Source organism: Crocodylus siamensis, chromosome 1, assembly GCF_052110815.1.
Source record: "Crocodylus siamensis isolate JL-2025a chromosome 1, ASM5211081v1, whole genome shotgun sequence".
NCBI lineage: Eukaryota > Metazoa > Chordata > Crocodylia > Crocodylidae > Crocodylus > Crocodylus siamensis.
The window spans coordinates 233,116,574-233,138,162 of record NC_143395.1 but is presented as its reverse complement, the minus strand read 5'-3'; the positions used below and the strand labels follow the sequence as shown (position 1 = coordinate 233,138,162).

Below are 21,589 nucleotides of genomic sequence, written 5' to 3'. Positions count from 1 at the left end.
TCCTTCTTTTGTTTTTCTCTAAGCTGGAAAATCCTGACCTACTTGGGCTCCCCACACACAGAAGCTTCTCCACACCTTTGTTCGTCCTTCCTGCCCATCTCTGTACCCTTTCTAAGTTCTGCTGTGTTCTCTGGGAGACCATGACTGCACCCCCACCTCCATAATGAATCAAACAGTTCCCCCACTTTCACCTCAAGCTGCCCAGAAAGCTTATGACAGATGTTGCATTGGCCAAACCCAGCTCAATGAGCCCTATATGTTTCATTCAGAAAAGTGCATTTGATCTCTTGCTGTCCAGGGCAGGCTCCTCAAGGACCTTGTCTGTCTTCCTGGAAGCTCCCTGCAGCTTCTTGATGAAACTGATCTCTTGGCAATTTCTGTCCATGTTGCTGAGCTGATGCAGGGGTGGGAGAGGGGGCTTCCAGCTCACAAGGGAACTTTGGCCCTGTTTGGACTTAAGTGGAATTTCCATTTCCCATGCAAGGAAATCTGATTTTCTGCTACTCTTCCCTCCTGCCCTGACCCCGGCAGCAACTCCATTTACTCACCGTGTAGAGAGGGTCATGAGGATTCTTTCTTCGTTGCTGTAAAACAAAAGGAAAAGCTGTCTATGTCAGGTAATCAGCATCTTTTCCCTCCAAGACATGGGGCTGTGTGCTATCATGGTCTGTGGCTGTGTATTGGAGACTGTCTGTGTGTCCTAGGCATGGAGTGTGCACCCCTTACTGCCCTTCCCTGCCCGCTGCTCTCCAGCCTGGAATATGTTTGCGTGTGGGTTGAAGGGCTGCTGCTGCTCCAGTGGTTTCTTTGTTTGCGCTCATGGAGCCCAGCTCTTCCTCTCGCCATGGGGCTGCTGACCTCATAGGCAAGCCCTGAAGTACTCATAGAGGTCATCCCCTCCCTCTTCCTCCCCAGAAGCAGTGAGAACAGTCATTTGGGCTGTTACTTCAATTTGCTGGCACTTGTTTCACAGCATCGCATCCAGAGACGCCCACTTGGTCCTTGCCCTGCCCCACATCCGCTGGGTGTCACTTCCCATTCAGAGTAGTTGCAAGCTCTTAAGGGGGCAAGCGGAAAAGATCAAAGGGGAAGTTTCATTGTCTGCATCAAAGCTGCCAGCCATGCTGTGGTTAGGACAGCTCTGGCTCCACCCAAAGGCACCTGAATGAAGGGTGCCAAGTACCCTCTGGAATAAGAGCAGATGCCAGAGCGCATGGGCTTACTGCAAAGGAAGACTTGTTGGGCAATCTCTACAGGAAAAGTTTCTGCCAGCCTTGCTGTCAGTTTGGGTAGGGGAGGAAGGGTAGTAGAAGGGGGAAAATGTTCTGCTGCCTTAACCCACTTACTGTGGAGCCAGCTAGAACCAGCAGGTGAGCTTATGGTAGTGCCCCTGGCCAGCAGAAGCAGCTCTGCCATTAATGCAACTTCACCTGCCTCACAATCCACACATGAGCTGTTGCTGACTCAGCCGATAGTTGCAAGAGAATCCTTCCCTCCCATGTGACATGACTGTGCCAGCAAAGGTTTCCTGTAGTCCCACCGAGGTGAGGCCTAGTCAGCCTTGGCAAGGGTTGGACCCATCATTTCCATAGCCAAATCAGCGTCTAGTCCCCCTTTACCCACATCAGCTCCAGCTGCCCAGCAGCAGTCTACCAGGGGTAGAGCCTGCTTGCACCATTTGCACATGACCCCTACAGGGAAGCTGCCTCCTGAGCCTCCGTACAGCCACTGCACTGGGGACAAGTTGCCACTGTGTAGCTGTGCACACCAGATCCTGCTGGTGCATGACTGGATCTGGCAGGCAGGTGGCTAGATTGGGCCCATGGACTGACCTCGCACCACTCTCCAGCTTGCAGGGCCAGAAGGTTGGGTGCCACTGGTGCACAGTAACCAACACCAGTGTGAGAGACTCCACGCAGTGGGGACTGAGACCAGCAAGAGGGAGCCCTATGTAAACAGACAGCAGCAGGGTCAGATCCCAGGATCTGCTACTTAAACAAGTCCGGACCTTTTGCCTGTGACTTGAGCAAGACAAGGCAAGTCTCTGCTAAGCTGCAGGAAGGCTTCTGCCCTTTTAGCCAGCAAGTGGCTCACCAGCAGGCCCCTGCATACACATGCAAGGCTCATGCCCCCACCAGCCGGTGGCAGAGGACAGTAGTGCCGCACAGACTGCTGAGAAGAGGAAAGGAACAAAATGCACGAGGGGAAGTTACCTGATTTTTCCCTCCTAGCTCAGGGTCACCACCGCGCTTAGTCCCCAGAACATCATATTCATCTCTGCGTGCATGAGACAATTTCTGAAATAACAAGGCAGAATCAGCATTGGAAAAATCAGTTGTGGGCTTAGGGAGAGCAGGGAAGGCAGCACTGATTTGATAGCCTGTGAGAGACAATAGTTAATAGATTAAAAATAATTTTCCTATTTATTTAAGACAAATAATTGTCAATGCTAACAAAAAACCACCACCACAATTGTTGATATGAGACATAAGAGACTGATCTTCTAGCCATAAACCACTGGGTTAAATGACATGTGCTGTTACCTGAAGGAGAGTTGAGGCTTTTAGCCTTTGCCTGTGACGGTCAGAGGTGTACACACACAGTCAAAGACTTTTCTTTCTACAACAATTAGGCTGGCTTTGCAATAGGTAAACAAGGAAGCCCTCTCTCTGACCTTATTCTTGATGGGGATTTGCCACCTTCAAAAGGTGGCAGATCAGAGCATGCATGTGTATGTGCTTTATCAGGACAACACCCAATATGGAGGGCAGATCAGGAAACTCTGTAGCCCATATCTGATATGAGAAAGCAAAGGCCATTCAGACAACATAGAAAGGATAACAAAAATAAAAACTGACTGAGAAATACTTTTCATATGCTGCAGTTAGACTGTAGGATTCATCACCACAGGATGTGGTTGAGGTAAAAAAAAGGGGGGGGAAAAAAGGGTGTAGGGACCAGATACGTTTAATAAGATTATCCAGAGTTGTTGCACTTAATGATAAAAGGACTATTGGAAGGGATATGAAACATCCTGGCCTCCAACCAGCTTTTAATTATTCAGGGTCTGGAAGGAAGGCAGATTCTCCTGTGTGCTCACAATGGGGTTTCTTGCAGTATCTTCTGATGTACATGTTGTGCTCAGTGGGTCTGGGTTCAATTCTGCAATGCCATTCCCCACAGTTCAGGACGCACACAGAGTGAAGTTCATGAACAGAACAATGAACCCATGCTCTTCATGAGCCGGGTGAGACTGAGTCCTGTTAGTGACAGAGAGGGGCTGCAATCCCATAAAGTCAGGGCTACTCTGATCCAAAAATCAAAATTCTGACCCAAGTCAGATCAAAAGTCTGAGGATGGACAAGTGCTATTTCTGGGGTTCACTGCTGACCTTGCTCAGATCCCCAGCCTCATACTCCCTCTGGCTTCCTCATTCATCCATGAGGCAAAGATTTCTTAAGGTGATATCATTTTTGGACCCGCTAGGCAGTTGGCAGAGAGTTAGACAAGCTTTTGAATGCAAGACCTGATGAAAAATATCTTGCATTTGAAAGTTTTTCTAACTCTATCCCAACTACACAGTGGGTCCAATAAAAGATATCACCTTAAGAAATCCATGCCTCTTGCATAATTTCTGGACCATCCCACAGTTACAATACAACTTTTACACTACCATTTATCCAAGGCGGCGGTCTCCAACCTTTTTGGGTAGGAGATTAGTTTTTGAATTAAAAAAGCAACCCAAGATCTACCCTGTGCCGCTGCCTCCTACCTCCGCAAGTCAGTCTGTGGGGAGGGAAGGGGGGGTCAGATTGAGGCAGAGGGGCAAAAAATTGAGTGCATGCCCCCCCACCAAGCAGGTAAGTCTGTGGGGGAAGGAACAGGGGGAAGGGAAAGGACCGTGGGGAAGAGGGCAGGGGGAAAATTGAGGCCCCAGCAGCGAGGGAGGGAGCCAGATACAGGCAGGGGCAGGGGCTGCAGGGAGTGGGCCTGGCTGGGCTGCATGCCCCTGAAGGCTTCCACTTGTGTCCCCCCCTCCAGCCTGTACCCCGCTCCCTCCCTCACTGCTGGGGCCTCAATCTGCCCCGCCTCCCATAGCAGTGAGGATGTGAAGCAGGGGCAGGCCTTGCACAGCTGGGGTTGGGTGCAGGATGGCGCTATGAGCAGCTCATCCGAGTGGTGTGTGCCCCCGGATCTGCACATGGGGTGGGGTGGGGTGGTGCCAGACTCTTCCTGGTGTGACTCTTGGGCTGGGTGGCAGTGGTGCCATCAGGAGCAGGGCTACAGGGGTGGGGGGTTCAGGCATCCAAAAATAAGCCATAGCCCCCGCCAACCCCTCCCAGTGCTGCCACTGGTACCCAGCCTGAGAGCCATGCAGTGAAAGAGCCATGCTGGAAGGAGCCTGGCACTACCCTGGCCCCAGCCCCAGCTCCCCACTGCCCCATGTGCAGATCTGGGGCACATGCCCCCCCCGCATGCCCTCCCTGGCTGCATGCACCACCCCCCACCTCGCACCCCTGGCTGAGCCGCTTGTGGCTCTGTCCCGTGCCTACCCTAACTGTGTAGGACCTGCCCCTGCTCCATTCCCTCACCCACCACTGTGCACACACTCCTCTTTACCCCTGCTGCAGCATCCAGAAGCCCATGACCGGGCTGCCTTGTGGACTTACCTCTGCCCCATGTGGGGGGCCTAAGCCCTGTTGCTCCCCTCCCCTTCTGCCACCTATGCCCCTGTGTCCCCTGCCACTGCATGACCCAGCCAGGCCGGAGGAGGGTCAGAGCCCAGGCAGTTCATCCAGGCACACGGTGGGGCTCCCACTGCTGCATGAACCCCAGTCTGTGTGGGGGGCTTGGGGTGTAGAGCCTAGTGTGCAGCAGCAGCCACCTTTGTCCTGCACATAGATCTGGAGGGCATGTGGCCCCTGGGCCTCCACCAGGGTGTGCGCAGTGCAGGAACCACCACACGCCCCTGGATAAGCCATCTGGGCTCCGACCCTCTCCCGGCCCAGCCAAGGCCCCACTCACCCCGCCCCACTCCCTCCCTCACTGCAGGGTGGCAGGGCAGGAGGGTATATCACCCCACTCACATGGCCCAACCCCGGTGGCAGGCAGCTCAGCTCAGCCCAGCCACGTGCGTTCTGCCCTGGCCGCTCCGCACGTGTCCTGCTGCTCCCAGTTGCGGAGCCTCTGACAGTCGATCTCGGTCTAGGGGGGCTGAACATGTGCACGCTCAGCCCCCACAAACTGAGATCAACTGTCAGAGGCTCCGCGATCGAGTAGTCAATTGAAATCGACCAGCTGGTAACCACTGATCCAAGACCTTCACCCTCTTGGACTTTTCAGAAGAGGGGCTAGCTCAGGAACTGTACAGGTCTCCATGTGTCGTCTCTGGGAGGGGGCCAGCAGGGACAAACTGCTGACCTCAGCAAGGTGATCGGGCCAATCACCATGTCTTAGAAGACCTAACTGCCACGAAGCCAGATGTGGGAAGAGAGTTGCACACTCCTCACCCAAAAGCGGAGCAGCAAGAAGGGGCCCTATAGAGGCAGCAGGTGCTAGGGGAATAGGGTGGTGGGAGGGGCTAGGGTGGCAGGCTAACATGTTGGAATGAGATTTCTATCATTATGGTGAGGGTTCCTGGTTCCACTGGCTGGTGTGAGGTAAAAATCCAACCTCAATCTACTACGCTGAAGCTAGTGGTCAGACACCACTAGAGAAGCAAGTCTCCACTGACTGGTTCTGAACTGAAGCAAATGGAGGAGTTATGACGATCTCAAGTCAGTGATCTCTTACCTGAGTAGCAGGTTAAAGCATTGGTAGATGCTTTAACCATGACTCTTTCCTGTAGCTGTTTCATGCTTTCCTGGGTTAATTAAGCAAAGGTGATGCAGCACTCGCTCTTTCTTCCCCTTACCAGGAGCTTACTATACTAGTACCCTGGCACAGTTGACTGGAAATCAGTTGTGTCATTGGCTGTGCAGTACTGTGCCACAAAACACCAGCAGTAGTGAGATAAATTGTCAGATGAAAAACAAAGAGACCTATAGCTAAATGATCAGTCAGTGTGAGCTTGTCTTTTTAGCTGAGACTCTAAGCTTTAACCAAACTTCCTCATTTCTGAAAAGGTAAATTAATGCAATTTTAGCCCATCTAGAAGCCCCTTGCTCCAGAGATCATTAGCATCTTGCAAGATTAAAAAATAATCTAACTTATTAGAAAAATGTTGTACTATAAAATTTGCAGTATAATTTTGTATCTGCAAAATTGTACAAGTAAATGCTGTACAATTACCTGTACAGTAAGTGTTACTGTAGTATCCCCATTATAAATTAATTGTTGTAAGCAACTACTAGAGTCACTTTTGGAAGGGGAGCTGCCAGACCTGGTTCCGGACAACATAAAATCTATAGCAAATTCCTTTCCCAGTGCATATTTAGTTCATTGCTAATAAATATTTTAGGGGAAGTTCTCATTCAGCTTAAAACAAAGCATTCTGGATCTCCATCTTCCAGGCCTTAACACACCAGCTTCTGCTCACCTGCTCCAGTTGTCCCCCTGAAAACCTGCAGGTGACTTACTCAAGTTCTGTTTAAGTAAAAACTGACTGGTGTAGAAGTATTGCAGGATCAGGCCCTCTGTGGAGAGAAGCCCATGCACCTGACGGCTGTGTCACAGAAAGCAACCTATCTGATCCGTGCACGCATCCAGAGCACGGTTCTAGACATGACTGAATTCTCGCCTCCTGTGCTTCAATGGACCAAAGCCTTAAACTGGAGATTTTGCATCTGCTGGTGGCTTCTTTACCTGGGAGTACAAGAGGCACTCCCAGGCTGAGCTGTCAGCTTGTCTCAGCTGGCAGTCCCACCTCCTTGCACTTGTGATTGCTGATCTGGCTCGCAGGAAAGCCAGCTTGCTCAGAGAGCTGGAGCCGAGGTGGCCTAGCTCAAGTCACGGGTTTAAAAAGGGATGTTGTAATCACTTACATTGTACACATCACCCTGGCCTGGCAGCCCTTGTGATTCAGGGGTCCTGGTGAACTGAAAGAGAGAGAAGGCAGAGTGAGCACACAGTCATGGCGTCTCTCTACGCGCTGCTACCCCCACCCTAACCTGCTATGTTAGGGGCTTGCAGCCAAGTAGCCTGCAACACTTCCAGTGCTACCAGGGGTTTTCCTCTGTCCCCCTTTGGCTTCTCCAAGGAACAATGCAGGTCACAGACCTACCAATAAAAGATGTCCTTGGCAGGTTGATGGCCGGACAGGCCATTTAACCTAAGAGTCAGTGCATTTAACCCAAATCCTACTATTTACAGTCTCATCACTGAACCTTGCCAAATCTGTATTCTTCCACTATAGAGAGAGGGCTCAGTTGGGCGCTGTTTATTAATATAATTACAAGTTTAAAGCAATTTGGAAGCATACCAGTGCCTCTATCATCATCAAAAATGAATTCTAAATATCTATACATTTTGGCATTTGCTTTTGGTTTAATTATAGAAAAATCAGAGTTATTCCTCCCCACTTCACTCACCAGGATGTGGGGTGCTGAGCAGCACCGATATGCTGGTGCCCTGCCCCTGACTCCCAACCCACAGCCCTGCCAGTGCCCCTCACTCCTGACCTGCAGCCCCTGCCTGCTCTGCACTAGCTCACTTACAGCAGCAGCTCCATCCCAGCACCAGGACATGGGGTCCATCTTTGTGGCTCTGAGCAGTGCCAGCTGTAGCTGTTTTGATCCCTGTGCCCAGGCCACAGTGATCCCCATGCCGTTCCTGGGGAAGCCCTCAACTGGGGCTTAGGGGCTGGGCTGGGAAGCCCCTTCCCACCTAGGCTGGCTTTCCCCTACACAGGCTGCTGTAGTGGGGCAGGGGGGCTCTAAGCCTGGCTCTGGCATCCTCTCCTAACCAGAGCTATCCTCCACCCCTGACCCCATCTCACTCACTCACTTGTCCCTGCTGCCACCTCCAATCCTCCCCGCAGCCCCTTACACACCAAAATGGTTCCTGTAACCAGGAGCTCCATTAGGCTGGGGCTGCATGTCACAGCACTGGTTTGGGCACGGGGCAGGTCTATAGTGCGGCAGTTGCCCCTGCAGCCTCAGCTCCCACCAGCAGGTCCTGTCCCATCCCGTTCGGCAGCTGTGGGGTTTGTGGGTGGATGTGAGGTTTGTGGGTGGAGGTATAGGTTGGTGGGTGGACAGTGGGGTGGGGTGTAGTGGGGGGGCTGCTCAGGAGGGGTGGGTCCCCCCCGCATGGTGCACAGTCTGCCCTGCAGCAGCAGCCGCAGCCATCACGGCTACTAGCAGAGCCACAACCTGTGCCGCCTGTACGACATGGCACCGCACCAACCCAGCCCACTTGCATGCACCCTCGGTTAGAACTGGGCCACTTCTGCTGTCACCCAGGACTCCAGCACCACATGCAGGGGTTGGGTCCTGCCTGCATGGAGTCAGCCCAGCCCTAAGGCTTGTGGGGCACATGAAGGCAGGACCCAGCCCAGCATGAAGGTGCACAGTCCCTGCATGCGGTGCCAGGGCCCTGGGTGACAGTAAGAGTGACTCGGTTCTGGCCCAGGGTATGCACAAGCAGGGCAGCCTGGCACAGCAGCATGTCACGCGAGTGGCACAGGTCAGATACCGGGATTTCCTGGTATCAAAATTAGGGATGCAAATATGCAGCAAGGGGAACTTGCTTTTTGTTCCCAGCATGCCTCTTGCAGCATCTCAAACTGCTTTGAGACTGCAACAGGCATGAGTGTGCTTGTCTGGATGCACTCTTCCAAGAAAGATTTAGGTCAGTATTTTCAAAGGCATATGCCTACAACCTATTTACCTCCGCCACTCTGAACTATGACAACAGGCACATCTGTCTCTCATTTCCTCCTCAGACAGCACCTTATCTGCTCCCCCTGGCTTATTGCTATTATGTTATATAAAAGTTTGTCTAACCACACATATTGCAGCAGGTAGAAGACTTTCCAGTTCTTAGGGGTAACAGCCACTTTCAGCACCTCCTGAAAACAATGTGCACATGCTGCCAGTCTTTAAATCAACCTGCAGCGCTTCCAATGGGCTTTAACCTTAGGCTTAGAATAAATGTATCTTATATTAGTTGCCTGCTTTCAAGGAGTTTTGGGTGGGAACTAACAGCGCCCAGTTCATGCACTCTGTCTCCACATCTGGTTGCACCAGGTTCACAAAATCCTTCTCAGAGGTTCTCCAAGTCCCCCTTAATGATCACTCTCCCTCCCAACAGGTAGGAGAGTCCACAGCTCCCACATTTTGGCACAATGTGCACCTTGTGCATATGTGGGTGGCTTTGCCCTCTGGCAGGTTCATAAAGTTTTCCAGTCCCAAAGCAGCAGTTTCATCCGTCAGTCAGGATCTATAATGGCAGCATGAAATCTTCTCTTTTTGCCACTGCTGAGTATCATTCATTCCCTCTAAATTTTCTTTTCTTCTGATTTAGCATTAGATCTGCAACCCTGAGAGATTTGTGGGACACAGCACCTGCAGGGCTAGCTGCCCCTATACTACCTGCTGACACTTCTCCATGATCCCTGCAGGTTATGGCTAAGTGAGGCAGACTTCCAGGCTCGTTCAGCTTCTGTGCTGGAAGCTGAGTGCAGCCAGTATCTATTATTTAGGAAAAACTAAAAGAGGGAGAACCACCAAAGAGGAACATGGTAGACAGCTCCTTGCCCACATCAGAGAGGAAAATAGCTTCCTCTTCCTTCTTACAGTGTGGATGTGTATGGTGGGAAGAAATTTGTATTTCTTTGCTTACAAATAGCCTCTTGGGTAGAACTGGACCGACAGCCGTGAGACGGTGGTAGGATTCTGTCACAGCTGATTATCCCTCTCCTACTGAAACCTGTGACCTTGAGGCATGTAAGACTCCATACCCTCATCACCAGTCCTTTATCTGACCTCTGGAAATATTTTAACAGATTATAAGCTTGGCATTTCTCCCAAGAAATGTTTCATGGGCTGTTCCTGAATTTGCATTTTTTTATCCCTGTCCTTCTGGATATAACTGAGAGACATGAGGAGAGCCACACAGATGATTAGAGAACAGGAGAGCAGGCCTTATGAGGAGAGGCTGAGAGACATGGGACTCTTCAGTCCGGAAAAGTGCAGGCTCAGGGGTGACCTGGTGGTAGCCTATAAGTACATAAGGAGTGTGCACCAGGAACTGGGAGAACATCTGTTCACCAGGGCACCCTATGGGAAGACTAGGTCCAACAGTCACGAGCTCCTGGAAGACGGTCTTAGCCTGGACATAAGGAAAAACTTTACAGTCCGAGTCCCCAGGGCCTGGAACAGGCTCCCTCCAGAGGTGGTGTAGGTACCTACTCTGGATTCCTTTAAAAAAAAACTTTTGGATGCTTATCTTGCTGGGATCATTTGACCCCTGCTGACTCCCTGCCCTTTGGGTAGGGGGCTGGACCCAGTGATCTTGCGAGGTTCCTTCCAGCCCTAATGTCTATGAAATGAGACAAATCTCATTACTCACCTAGTGCCTCTTACACCAATACCATCAGTGTGGTATCAGAATATTTTCTGATGTCAAAAGCAATATGATGTTTCCTTCCCATTCCTCTGTTCAGGACAGGTTAATTGTATCAAGGCACCAAGGATCACTCGGCACTTGAAAGAGCTGACCCCTAACTGAATAAGGCAAAGCTGGGCAGAAGCTGCCAAGCAAGAAGTCTCTATGGTGCTATCAGCTCCAAATACCAGATGTCAGGCACGAGCTAGGCCAGAAAATAAACCTGCACATTCTAAGCTGGGGAAGGAAACAAGGTGTTTTGGGTCTACCATCTCCAATGCAGATGTTGAATTACGCAGACAGCTGAATGTAAGAAATTTTACCATCACTCAGTGTCTCTGCTGGCATCTTTCTGATGCTCCTGCCCCTATCTTGTGCTTTCCATGTCCTGATGATGAGATGGTGAGACTTAAACAGAATATATATATAGTTCCTTTTTATTACTCCATCAAGACTGGTAGCTGCAACACTCTGGGTGTCTACACATTCATTAATGCACAGTAGTTACTGCACATTAAGTTTAGTACTTGCCTAACTGAGTACTAAATCAATGTGCAGTAACTGGCACCAGTGCACGGCTTTTTACTGATCCTAACTGTGCAATAGCCTAATACTACTGCGCAATAACATATTAGCATGGGTTCTGCCCAGCATGCTGCTGTGCAGTGTTATTAGGCTACTACACAGTTAGCATCTTGTGTAGATGCACCCTCCAAGTATGTGTGTAGGAGGGGAAGGGTTAGTTTATTTTTGAGCTCAGAAAATGAAATACATTCAAAAGGGCTCAAAGCCCTTTCAGAAAGAACCTTTCCACAAGAGACATTAGAATCATGCTACCTTGCCTTCTCTCTCTAGCATCAACCCTTGAATACTGGGCTTATTCCTCTCCACCCTGTAGCTCAGTGTTCAACAAACTTCATATTTGCAATGGGAATCAAGAAATGTAAAATTATTCATGCTTTCAAGCCAAGCATCAGTCCAAGGAAACATGCTCCCCCAGATAGTATGCTCCCCCTGAGCACATGATAAATAAGCACAAAGTGATCCAAAGCTTTGAGGAGACACAGTGCTGATTAGACTGACCTTAGCTTTCACAAAAAGGGCTGTAATAATGATCGCATAAATGAAGAGAAGCCCATCCAGTACGTAGCACAGGCGTGGGTCTGTCAGTCCCAGGGCTGCTGCATCTGTATAGAAATACCACGTTAATAAAACAAGGTCACCTATATTACACAGCACAGCCTATGCATGTAATGTGGTATTGCTGCCTTCTACTGAATGGAGCAGAGTCTTGAACCCGTCTCCCACGTCTCAGAAGAATGTCTTACCCACCATGCTATAGGGATGCTCCAGGCTGAATCTTACTATCCCCATTTGAAGCCGTTTCCAGCATGACTGCTAGTTTGAAGACGTGAACACAAGCCAGAGGGACTCCACTTACAGGAGACCCAGGTTCAAGTTTGTGTTCTGAGTCAGGCACAACAGCTCTCAGACCTGGTTTTCACACTGAGCTTTTTGACAAACCGGTCTTTGCTTGACCTAGGAAAACATGTACAGTTTTGGGAAAAAAAAAAAAGTGCAGGACAGGAACACCATCTCCTGTCCTGCTCCCCTCAGAAACGCAATAGAAGGTCTGACAGAGAAGCAGTCTTAAGAAATGGGCTGAGAAATTACCAAAGTCATACAATACGATTAGGATGACCAAAATGTACATCCCTCATCCCCATCACACAGCAGGCATCACTATTTTTGGATTCCAGCAGCTGCTATTAGAATCACAACTTCACCTCTCAAGGGGCCAGAGCTCATCTAGTTGGCTCTGGATCCCAACCCGTTCAGGTCCAAAACTTTCTGCAGATGCAGAATCCAGAACTCTCACTAAGGAGTAGGTTAGATCATAGTTACTTAAAAAAATAGAGATGTACTTTTTAGGAAGCACTGGAAGAAGTTAATAAAGGTTCCTGGACCTGCAGAATTAGATCAGATTAGCTAGAATGATTAAGGCCTGGGGAACTCATATATAAAGAGAGATTAATCAGCCTGCGATCTGTCCTGTGTGGTTCATAGTTACTGCCATACAAAGATAATGAATAAGTACTGCAGTTTCTATGAACCACTATTTAATGCACTGCCAAGTGTTGTACTGTTAGTATGAGGAGTGCAGCACAAGAATCTGCACAGAACAGAATATCCCATATGCTGATCTTCATTCTGATCCCACATAGACTGTTTACTCCAAGACTAGTTCCTTTACTATATTTTTGCAAATATTAGAGCATCTTATACTCAAATGGGAAAGAACTCTTCCTTCTGAAGGAGAAAAATGCCCAGTAACATAGTGGCAACTGATTTTTAGGAACCATATACATAGAATTTGGGTAAAACATGGACAACCTCAGCATAAGCACATCACCATGCAGTTATAAGTTCATGGGGCAGACATGATACAATAGTTTGTTTTATGGCATGAGTATTTGTTGCCAACTGCATTTAACTCAAGAATGTTACACTGCAGCAATAACTTCATTGCTATCCATAGCTAAGCATCAGCATTCTTAGGTTTTTACTGTATCTCCCTTGTCTGTTGGCTACCCAAAATTTCCCTTCTTTCCCATTTTTATCTGCTTACAGAGTTTTACACAACCTTTTGTTCCATCTGCTACTAAGCTCCACTGTGTCTGCTTCTCTCCCTAAGACCTGAAAAAGGGTACCATGATACTTTTATTGCACCAACTACATGGTTGGGAAAGACTTAGACAAGCTTTTGGGTATCACCACAACAATTCTTGCCATTTGATTCAAAATATTTCACATGCGTAGAAACAAATGTACAAAGGCTAGTTAAGGAAATAAAGAGGTATATGATCCTGACACTACATTTCTCGAACGTATTTCACAGATATGTCAAGCACTTTACAAGGCACAAGGCACCTCCTTGTGATGGGGGATTATACCTATTTATATGCAGGAAAGTAGAGGCAGGCAACACAAGGTCACATGGCAAATCAACAGCAGAGCTAAGACTAGAACTAGCATATCCACTTCCTTGACCAGACCACAGTGTGTCTGCAGGCTTAGCCCAAGGCACACATTCTTTGCAACACAGCGCACTGTTTTAGATGGAGATAGCTGGTCACAGGCCTCCCAAAAAGTGACCCATCTCAACCTTCCTTGGGCTTGCAGGAGAAAGAAACCTGATTCTTCCCCTTGGTACTTCAATCCTTCATTTTTGTTTCTTGCTGATTAAACCCCATTTACTGTTGCCATCTCAGGCAACATCAAGTAACTCAACAACTTCTTGCTTCACTGTTAAAATCTAGTATGTTCCTCTAAATCCCTGCTTCTCCAGTGGAACATGTCTCAACCCAGAAGCGCACTTGTATAGTCAATAAAGCTCAGGGTGCCCATGGTGGTGTATACATAACCACCAACTCCTTCGGGTAAACCAAGGGGTATACTAGTAAGTTAGTTTTAATCTTTACACTGCTAGCATTTTCCAGCTTGCCCACTTAAATGAATACCTATACAGTGGTATGTAAAATGACCTTGATTATAGGACAATCTTCCAGTAATTAGATTCCATATATGGAAAATGTATAAATTTGAGATAATTTTTCAGGTATAGAATCTAATTATTGGAGGTTTGTCTTGAATCTGTTCCCCTCCCACTGCTACAGCAGGGAAAATAAACCTGGGGGATCAAGTGCCCTCTGGCCTCCCAATTTCTTTCCACTGTAACCTCTTCCCCTGCCCTCTTTTATTGCTAGACCGTTCTTCCTGAAAACATGGAAGTGAAGGGCAAATTTGAAAACACTGCCATTGAAACAAGTATGTCTATAATAATGTAGTTCATCCAGAATTGATGCATTTTACCTTTTTTGAAACTGCCACAAGTCTTAGCACAGGCTCTCCATAAACACACATCTAATCAACTTCATAGTTGGTTTCCATAACTGAACACATGCTGCTTTTGGCAGTGATTTAAAGATAAGCAATGTATTTAATGACATTTCTTTGCATGTAAATGTAAGATGAGGAGCTGTTTTCCCAATGCTCACTCAGGATGGGGCAAGAGAATCTCCTTATCTTACTTTTGAATAAATATGATATTATGCAAGTCCCCATCCTCCAAAGGGTTACCTGTGTCTGAGGAAAGAGACCTGAGCTCAGTGGTGGGTATCTTATTGAAGATTGCTGCAGAAAGCTGGCCAGGCTGTCACACAGGATGCATTATAAGACTAAGATTAAAAAAAGCCCATAAATGACAAAATGGTTCTTGGCATTTGTGTATTAGCTAGAAATAATATGTTTGTCAGCTCCTTATATCTGTAATAGGGAAAGTGCCACCCAAAGATGCAAGGCCGGGTAGACTCATTTCAATCAGTATTTTTTTTTTTTTAGTCAGACTGTCATGGACAAGTCCACAGTAGGACAGCACAGCAGAGATACACGCAGACATGGGCTCAGTCCTGCCTGTAGATTCTGACTTGGTTTTACTGCTTGAAAAATGCGACGCATCCATCTCTGGCAGATCCATAATCAGTTGAGCAGCTGATAGTCCTACAACTAGCCCCATTCCCCCCAGCAGGGCTATGGTCAGCGGTAAAGCTCTTGGAAGTGGAATCATTTTCTGTTCCATAACATGTGCACCACCAGGCCCCAGCAATGACATTGCCAATGTTTTTGAGCATGGGTTTGCGGAGCTGGGCTCCAGCTCACCGGCGGAGTAGGAAACAGGCTGAAATGACACAGCTGTCAGGCATGGACATACCCCAGCTGACAACCCTATAAGACAGCAGCTCACAGAGAGTCCTCTCGTGACTCTATTGAAAGTTGCCCTTCTGCATTATGCCGCTGGTGGCAAAAGACAAGTCATGGGGGAGAGTCGGGCCTGCTTTATATGTGGCATGTGGCCTGCCCTTGGAGCTGTCACATGACAGGGCTCCACAGACACACTGTATGGGAGAGCCATATCTTACACATCAGTGCACATACACAGTACAGCTTGTGGTAAGTGCGGTCAACGCTAACAAATTAAATATCCATTTTGAAGTATTAAAGAAAAAAAAGTGCAAACCCTGTGCAGGCCTCCAAATGACTCCCCAGTTTGCAACTCTACCTTCAGACTCCCACGTCTGTATTGCTGTGATCTTCTGTCAAACATACATGGCTCTGGTAAATTTGCAAAGTGGTGATGCCTTCAACTGTGCAGACGGCAGGCTCCTCCTTATACACGCTTCTTTTAAAAGATTTAATGCAACAAAAATCCTTGTTCTTTTAAGCCAGTGGTTCTCAACCTTTTTAGATTCAAGACACCCCTGGATAAACTGGAGGCAGCCCTCTGAAAATGCCAGCTCTTCATTTTCACTTTTTTGCCTAAAGAAGAACAATGAAGCAGGTTTTTTTGTTGAAAAGAACTCGGAAAAACCTCAGCTATGGGCTTCTATTTGAAATCTTTGGGATTATCTTGTAAAACATACTTGTAAACCTATCAGTGCTAACATTGTGTGGAACCCCAGTTGAGAATCACTGTTTTAAGGCACAATAAGTTAGCACTTGCTCTTTGTGGATGATAAAGCATCATCACGGCACAGACACCCAGTCTCACCCAAATGCAAAGTTATTCTCACACAAACACTTTCACATTAAACCCAGATGCATTCCCTCTAAAAAGCACATGCACAGAGACTGAAACTTTAAAATAAATGTCAAAGTCTCAAAGATTAACAGGCCTTCATTTACTAAACCCCTCTATGAATTTTACCTTAAAATATCACTGGCACCCTCCTTCAATATTCATTTTTCTAGTAGTGCCCAAACATATCTCTGCTACCCCACTGAACAGAGGATTACATGACTTCCCAGTCCTCGACTGTTTATAATTCTGCTACCACACCCAAGCACTAAAGTTGCCACCCATTCAGTTTTCATTCAGATGGTCCAGAAATTGGGGGAGATCTCTGTCCAGAGTGTGGTTGGACACCTGACTCATGCGCAGCATCCAAGAATTGGCCCATCATGACATAGTGACTAGGATACAAGTGGGCTGAATTTACAACAGACAGGACTTGGGCTGGGTGTCAGTAATAACACAATTGTTTATTTGCATATTAATTTCAAGTGCGGTGTCTAGGAATGGCTTCAGCAAACAGTGGCTATCCTACCAACCAGGTGAATCTAAATGTGGGAGAATCATGCTGTTAGAACACAGGCTCTGACATGGGCAAACCTGTGATGGCCTCAGTGGGATTAAGTCACAGCAGGTGATTGTTGGGACAGAAAATGAGGAACAGTTCCGTACTCCACCGTAAGACAGTATTATGTTGGAGTATCCTATGTTGGAGTTAGTTAGTTTACTGCAGTCTAATACCAGTGCACATGCAGACAGTGATGCTTTACTGAAGAGCTAATTAGTCCACTCTGCAGTAAACTGAATGTGTACATGCACCCACTGTTATTTAGATTTATAGTTTACAACAGCTGTGGCCAACCTTTTTGGCAGTGTGCCACAAATTAAACCCTGGCACCTCCCCGAGAGCCACGCTGCTCCCCACCCCCTCCATGATCTGCTGTGTACCATATACAGCAGCTGCCCTTGCCTTGCAGCTGTGCCCCACCTGTGGTTTTCCAGGTTACAGTGCAGTAACACAACTGTGCCCATTTTTACATTGTATGCACTTTTGGGGGAAGGGGCTGTTCCTCATTCTCTGTCCCAACAATCACCTGCTGTGACCTAATCCCACTGAGGCCATCATAGGTTTGCCCATGTCAGAGCCCATGTTCTAACAGCATGATTCTCCCAAATTTGGATTATTATTAGTAGTAGTAATAATTATCATCGTCCCAGGTTACTCCTTGAGCTTTTCCTGGTCAGTCTGCAGTTCCCCTTAGCCATCACTAGCAGATCTGTGTCCCTAGAGGCAGACCCACATACAGGAGCTTGCACATGAGCCTAAGACAGGTAGTAATAGTAATACTAGTGCTACTACCACTACTACTATTAAGTGCATCTACATGTGCAAGTAATGTGACACCAGAAACTCCAAAGCAGTTTGAACTAGAGAAACTGCTCCTGGGCACAGCATCTACATGTGCACCTGGGACAGTAGCAATTTGAGCTAGGGCAGAGCAGACCTCCAGCTAGCTGGGTTGACCGGGCACAATTTATGCCCCCAACTAGTGTCTACACATGTGTTTCAGCACAGTTACATACTCCACCATAGGGCAGTATTATCCCCAACAGTACTATCCTATGGTGGAGTTAATTAGTTTACTGCAGTCTAATGCCAGTGCACATATAGACAGTGACACTTTACTGAGGAGACCCACGTACAGGAGCTTGCACATGAGCCCAAGACAAGTGTTCCCCAATTAGGAAGGCAGCAAGGTCAGGAAAAGCAAGCACTGGGCTGGGTGCTGGGGTGTTCCCATCTCAAATCCTGACTTCATCACTCACTCACTGCATGGCTTGGTGCAAGTCATTACTTTTATTTCTCCTGTAGCTGCCCTACCTGCAAAATGGGGAAGGCTCCCTTACCTCATTGGGATGCAGTGCGGATCAAATCAATATCTAAACCAGGCTTTCAGAATGTAAAGCCTCCTATAAAATGGTCAGTGATCTTATGGGGGCAGCATGCAGAGATTTGTGAGCCACTGGCATAAAGGCTGGCAGAGGCAGGCAGGGCTAGCAGAGCAGAGGAAGGAAGGAGATAGGATAAAAGACATAGTGAATAGGCAGGAGAAATGAGAATCATGGCTTTGGAGCAAGAAGCTGCTCTTTACACTGTGCTTAAGACAGATTCCTCCCATCTTACCTAGAGCCCTGGGAAACCCCTACCCAGTCCCTTCCCACAGGGTGGTTCATCTTCCTCCCCAGTATAAAGTAGCCTGGCTCTCCATGCAGGTGTCAGCTCAGTTGGCCCCCTTTTTCCTCTTCTGTGTGCGCACTTGTTCCTGCTTCTGAGTCCCCTCCAACTGCAGATCTAAATACCACTCATTGGGTCCTAAACATCACAACCTCTTACTCAGCATTTGTGCCCCACAGAGCAGGAGCAGGAGCCACTGCCATTTTTATAAAGAAAAACTGGAAGACCCACTTTCACTAAAGAGAGAACCAAAAAAGACAGTAACTGAAGGAGAGGAAACCCGTGGGCCTGAGAAAGAGAGAGGCCCATGCTGATGGTAGAAGAGAGCTCAGCAGTAAACCCTGGCCTGGAAAGAGCTGTCGCTCAGAGGCTGCTCGATGTGGTTACCCAGAGCAGTTTCAAACCCCTCCATTCAGGGCTGACAGATGTGTCTTTTGAGTGCAAGGTTTCCTGTGCTATGTTGCAATCCCAGGGGCTTATCTCCCAGTCATCTACCAATCTGACAGACACGTGCAGCGCCCCCACTACTGGCATGGAGACAACCAGCGATGGAGTCTCTATAAGCAGCCTGATCCTTTTTCTAAAAAGAGCAACAGGTTTTTCTGCAAATGCTGATCTCTGGAGAACTGGTCAGTGCTCACCATGTAGAGCTCACAAGCTGTGCTTCTGGAAGAGAGGTGATAGGCAAACTTCTCAAATTATTCACCTACAGCACATTAGAGACAAGGGCAGGTTCCTCCAACAGAGGCCACCATAGGATCTGCAGCATCCACCCAGGCTGACATGTTTTATAGGCATCTCTGAAAGTCATGCTACATTTGTGGAGCCTGGTTCTCTCTCTCAGACCAATAAGAGCTGGTGTGATGAGGCTAAGTTTCATTCCTGGAGCCCCAAAGGAAGCACAAAATTCAGTCCTCCAGAGGAGATGCTGAGCTGCCCTCCTCAAACACCCAGTCCACAGTAGACGGTGTTTATTTGGCTCCAATTCAGCAAAACTCATCCTTAACTTTAGGTTAAGTACCCACTGGGGCCCACACACACACCATTCACAAACACAGGGTCCTCATTTTGGATGCATTCTCTCAGAGCCAGGATGCTTTATGTAAGGGTAGAGTCACAAAAGCAGAAGCCCACAAAAAACATTTGAAGAATAAATCTGCTTTAAAGCCAGGAAAATGAATTACTGAATAATGTATTTTTCAAAAATTCACTGGGGGACATAGTATGGGGAGGGGGAGGGGAGGAACAAAAGTGTCTGGACATGCAAGACAAATGAAGCCGAACAAGAGACGGAAAAAAATGCATGCACTTTTTAGAAAGCTGGACCACGATTATTTTTTGTTGATAATTTTCACAAGAAAGTTTCTTACATTTAAAAAAGTGACAAGTAAAAAGGGTTTAAAAAAAAAAAAAAAGGAATTTGACCTAAAACATGTTTATTTAGTTTTCTATTCAACTGTCAAGGGAAAAAAGCCACACACCTGCACACTCCCACCCAGTAACTTGTACTTAGATAGCAAGTCATCTGCAAGGAGGGAGTCTGTAGCTTTATGGGCACCTCCCTCCTCCTCAACCTGGATACCATTGCTTGTACAGTTCAGGCCTGGATGGATACAACTAGTGCATTTCTATGTATTTCTATAATGCCTTCTATTCAAAGAATGCAAATTCCCTTGCAAATTAAGGCTTGAAACACCTTTATAAAGCTAGTTTTACAAAATGAGAAAAACTGAAGTGCAGAAACTAAATCCAGTGTTTTCTGAAATGATCACTATTTTGTGTTTCTTTCTTCAGGCACTGTGGGGCTGACTTTCCCAATGAAGGCAGATACCCAAGCAACCTGTGGAAACTGCAGCTGGGAAGCACATCTGGAAAGTCTGTTCCCATAGAACCTGAAGCTGGACATCTGAAGTCTGACCCACCCAAAAGCGGTGACCAACACTGAGACTTAGTTACAAGTAACTTACCCAAAGATCACTCAGTACAACAGTGGAAGAGCAGTCTCCCAACTTCCCGACATACATTTCAGATACCTGCCCTGGCTTCCTTTCCTTTGGAAAGGATGCAGACAGAGACGAGTTGTTCCCAAATACAGTTCAGCAGTGGAAAGAAAAGTTTAACTACAAACCAAACCAACAATTTCATGATTCATCATTCACTAAAATGTCAAGCATTCAAGATGAAGCATCATCTAGGGCTGAACAAACCTGGGGGGCACTCTCAAGGGCGGGGTGGGTGGGAGGGATTGCTCCTTCAGTGTTGATGAATCAGTCAGAAGGAAAGAGCCAAGAAGGGATTTAGCATAGAGGCTACCTATGCATATCAGACCTGGTCAGTGGGCAAGTGCAGCACTACAATGGGTCCAGCAGACACCCCTTGGAAATGAAAAATGAGTAATGCAAAAAAGGTAAGCAGCTGCTTGGTGCACCTGGGAGTGGAAGCTCAGGAGGCTCTCCCTGTCTGTATGCCAGGGCTACTAGTCTCTTCATGGACTGGTCGCATTACACAGCACAACCAGGAAGTTCCAGGGATTTGTTTCCAGGCTAGGTTTTCTGCTCTGCCTTTTCAAACCAGCTGCATCCTACAGCAAGTAAGCATGACCAAAATCCACGGATGTTGCTGCAGTAGTTCTCTGCTTCCTGGCTGTTATTTGAGGGCAGAGGAGAAACCCTGTGCTTGCTACCAGCTGTGTCACTCCTTATGCAGTCCCAAACGGCCAAAGTGCAGCCTGGTTTATGCAGTTTTGCTGGCACCTCAGGCTTTAAAAATGGATAAGCCACAGCACCTGGGAGGCAAATGATCTATCTTGACTAGGCAGGATGCACAGATAAAAAAATACAGGCATTGCACCTCAGGAAGTGCCACATGCAAGATATAGGAAGCTACGGTTTGCACCATTTGGGGTCACTGGGGTGCAGTTCCCAAGGTCCTGGTAAGCTCTTGACACTGCAGTGTTTAGGCACCCTGAAAATTGGCAGTGATGGGAGCACACAAAATAACACAGGATTACTTTTGACTTGCGAGGGGTGAAACAGGTTCCAGGGAAGGGAAATACAGTAGCTCCGTTCATGCATGGGTAGGTTCATGGCGACCTCCATGGAGATCAGAGTCCTTCCTAGCACAGAAAAGACTATACACACTTTTAGAAAAGTGCAGCGTATGGTTATAGAAGCTGC

General features: G+C 47.7%; 1 protein-coding gene across 1 annotated transcript in view; it reads right to left on the bottom strand.

The window, feature by feature from the left end:
* Positions 1-21,589, bottom strand: part of CD247 (CD247 molecule) — an 80,499-nt gene that overhangs the window by 7,532 nt on the left and 51,378 nt on the right. The window contains exons 2-5 of the mRNA XM_090059150.1: positions 11,632-11,735; positions 6,984-7,037; positions 2,214-2,297; positions 549-584 (exon numbers count right to left, since the gene is read on the bottom strand). Of these exons, the coding sequence (XP_089915276.1) occupies positions 549-584; positions 2,214-2,297; positions 6,984-7,037; positions 11,632-11,735 (278 nt within the window). The remainder of the gene's footprint in view (positions 1-548; positions 585-2,213; positions 2,298-6,983; positions 7,038-11,631; positions 11,736-21,589) is intronic.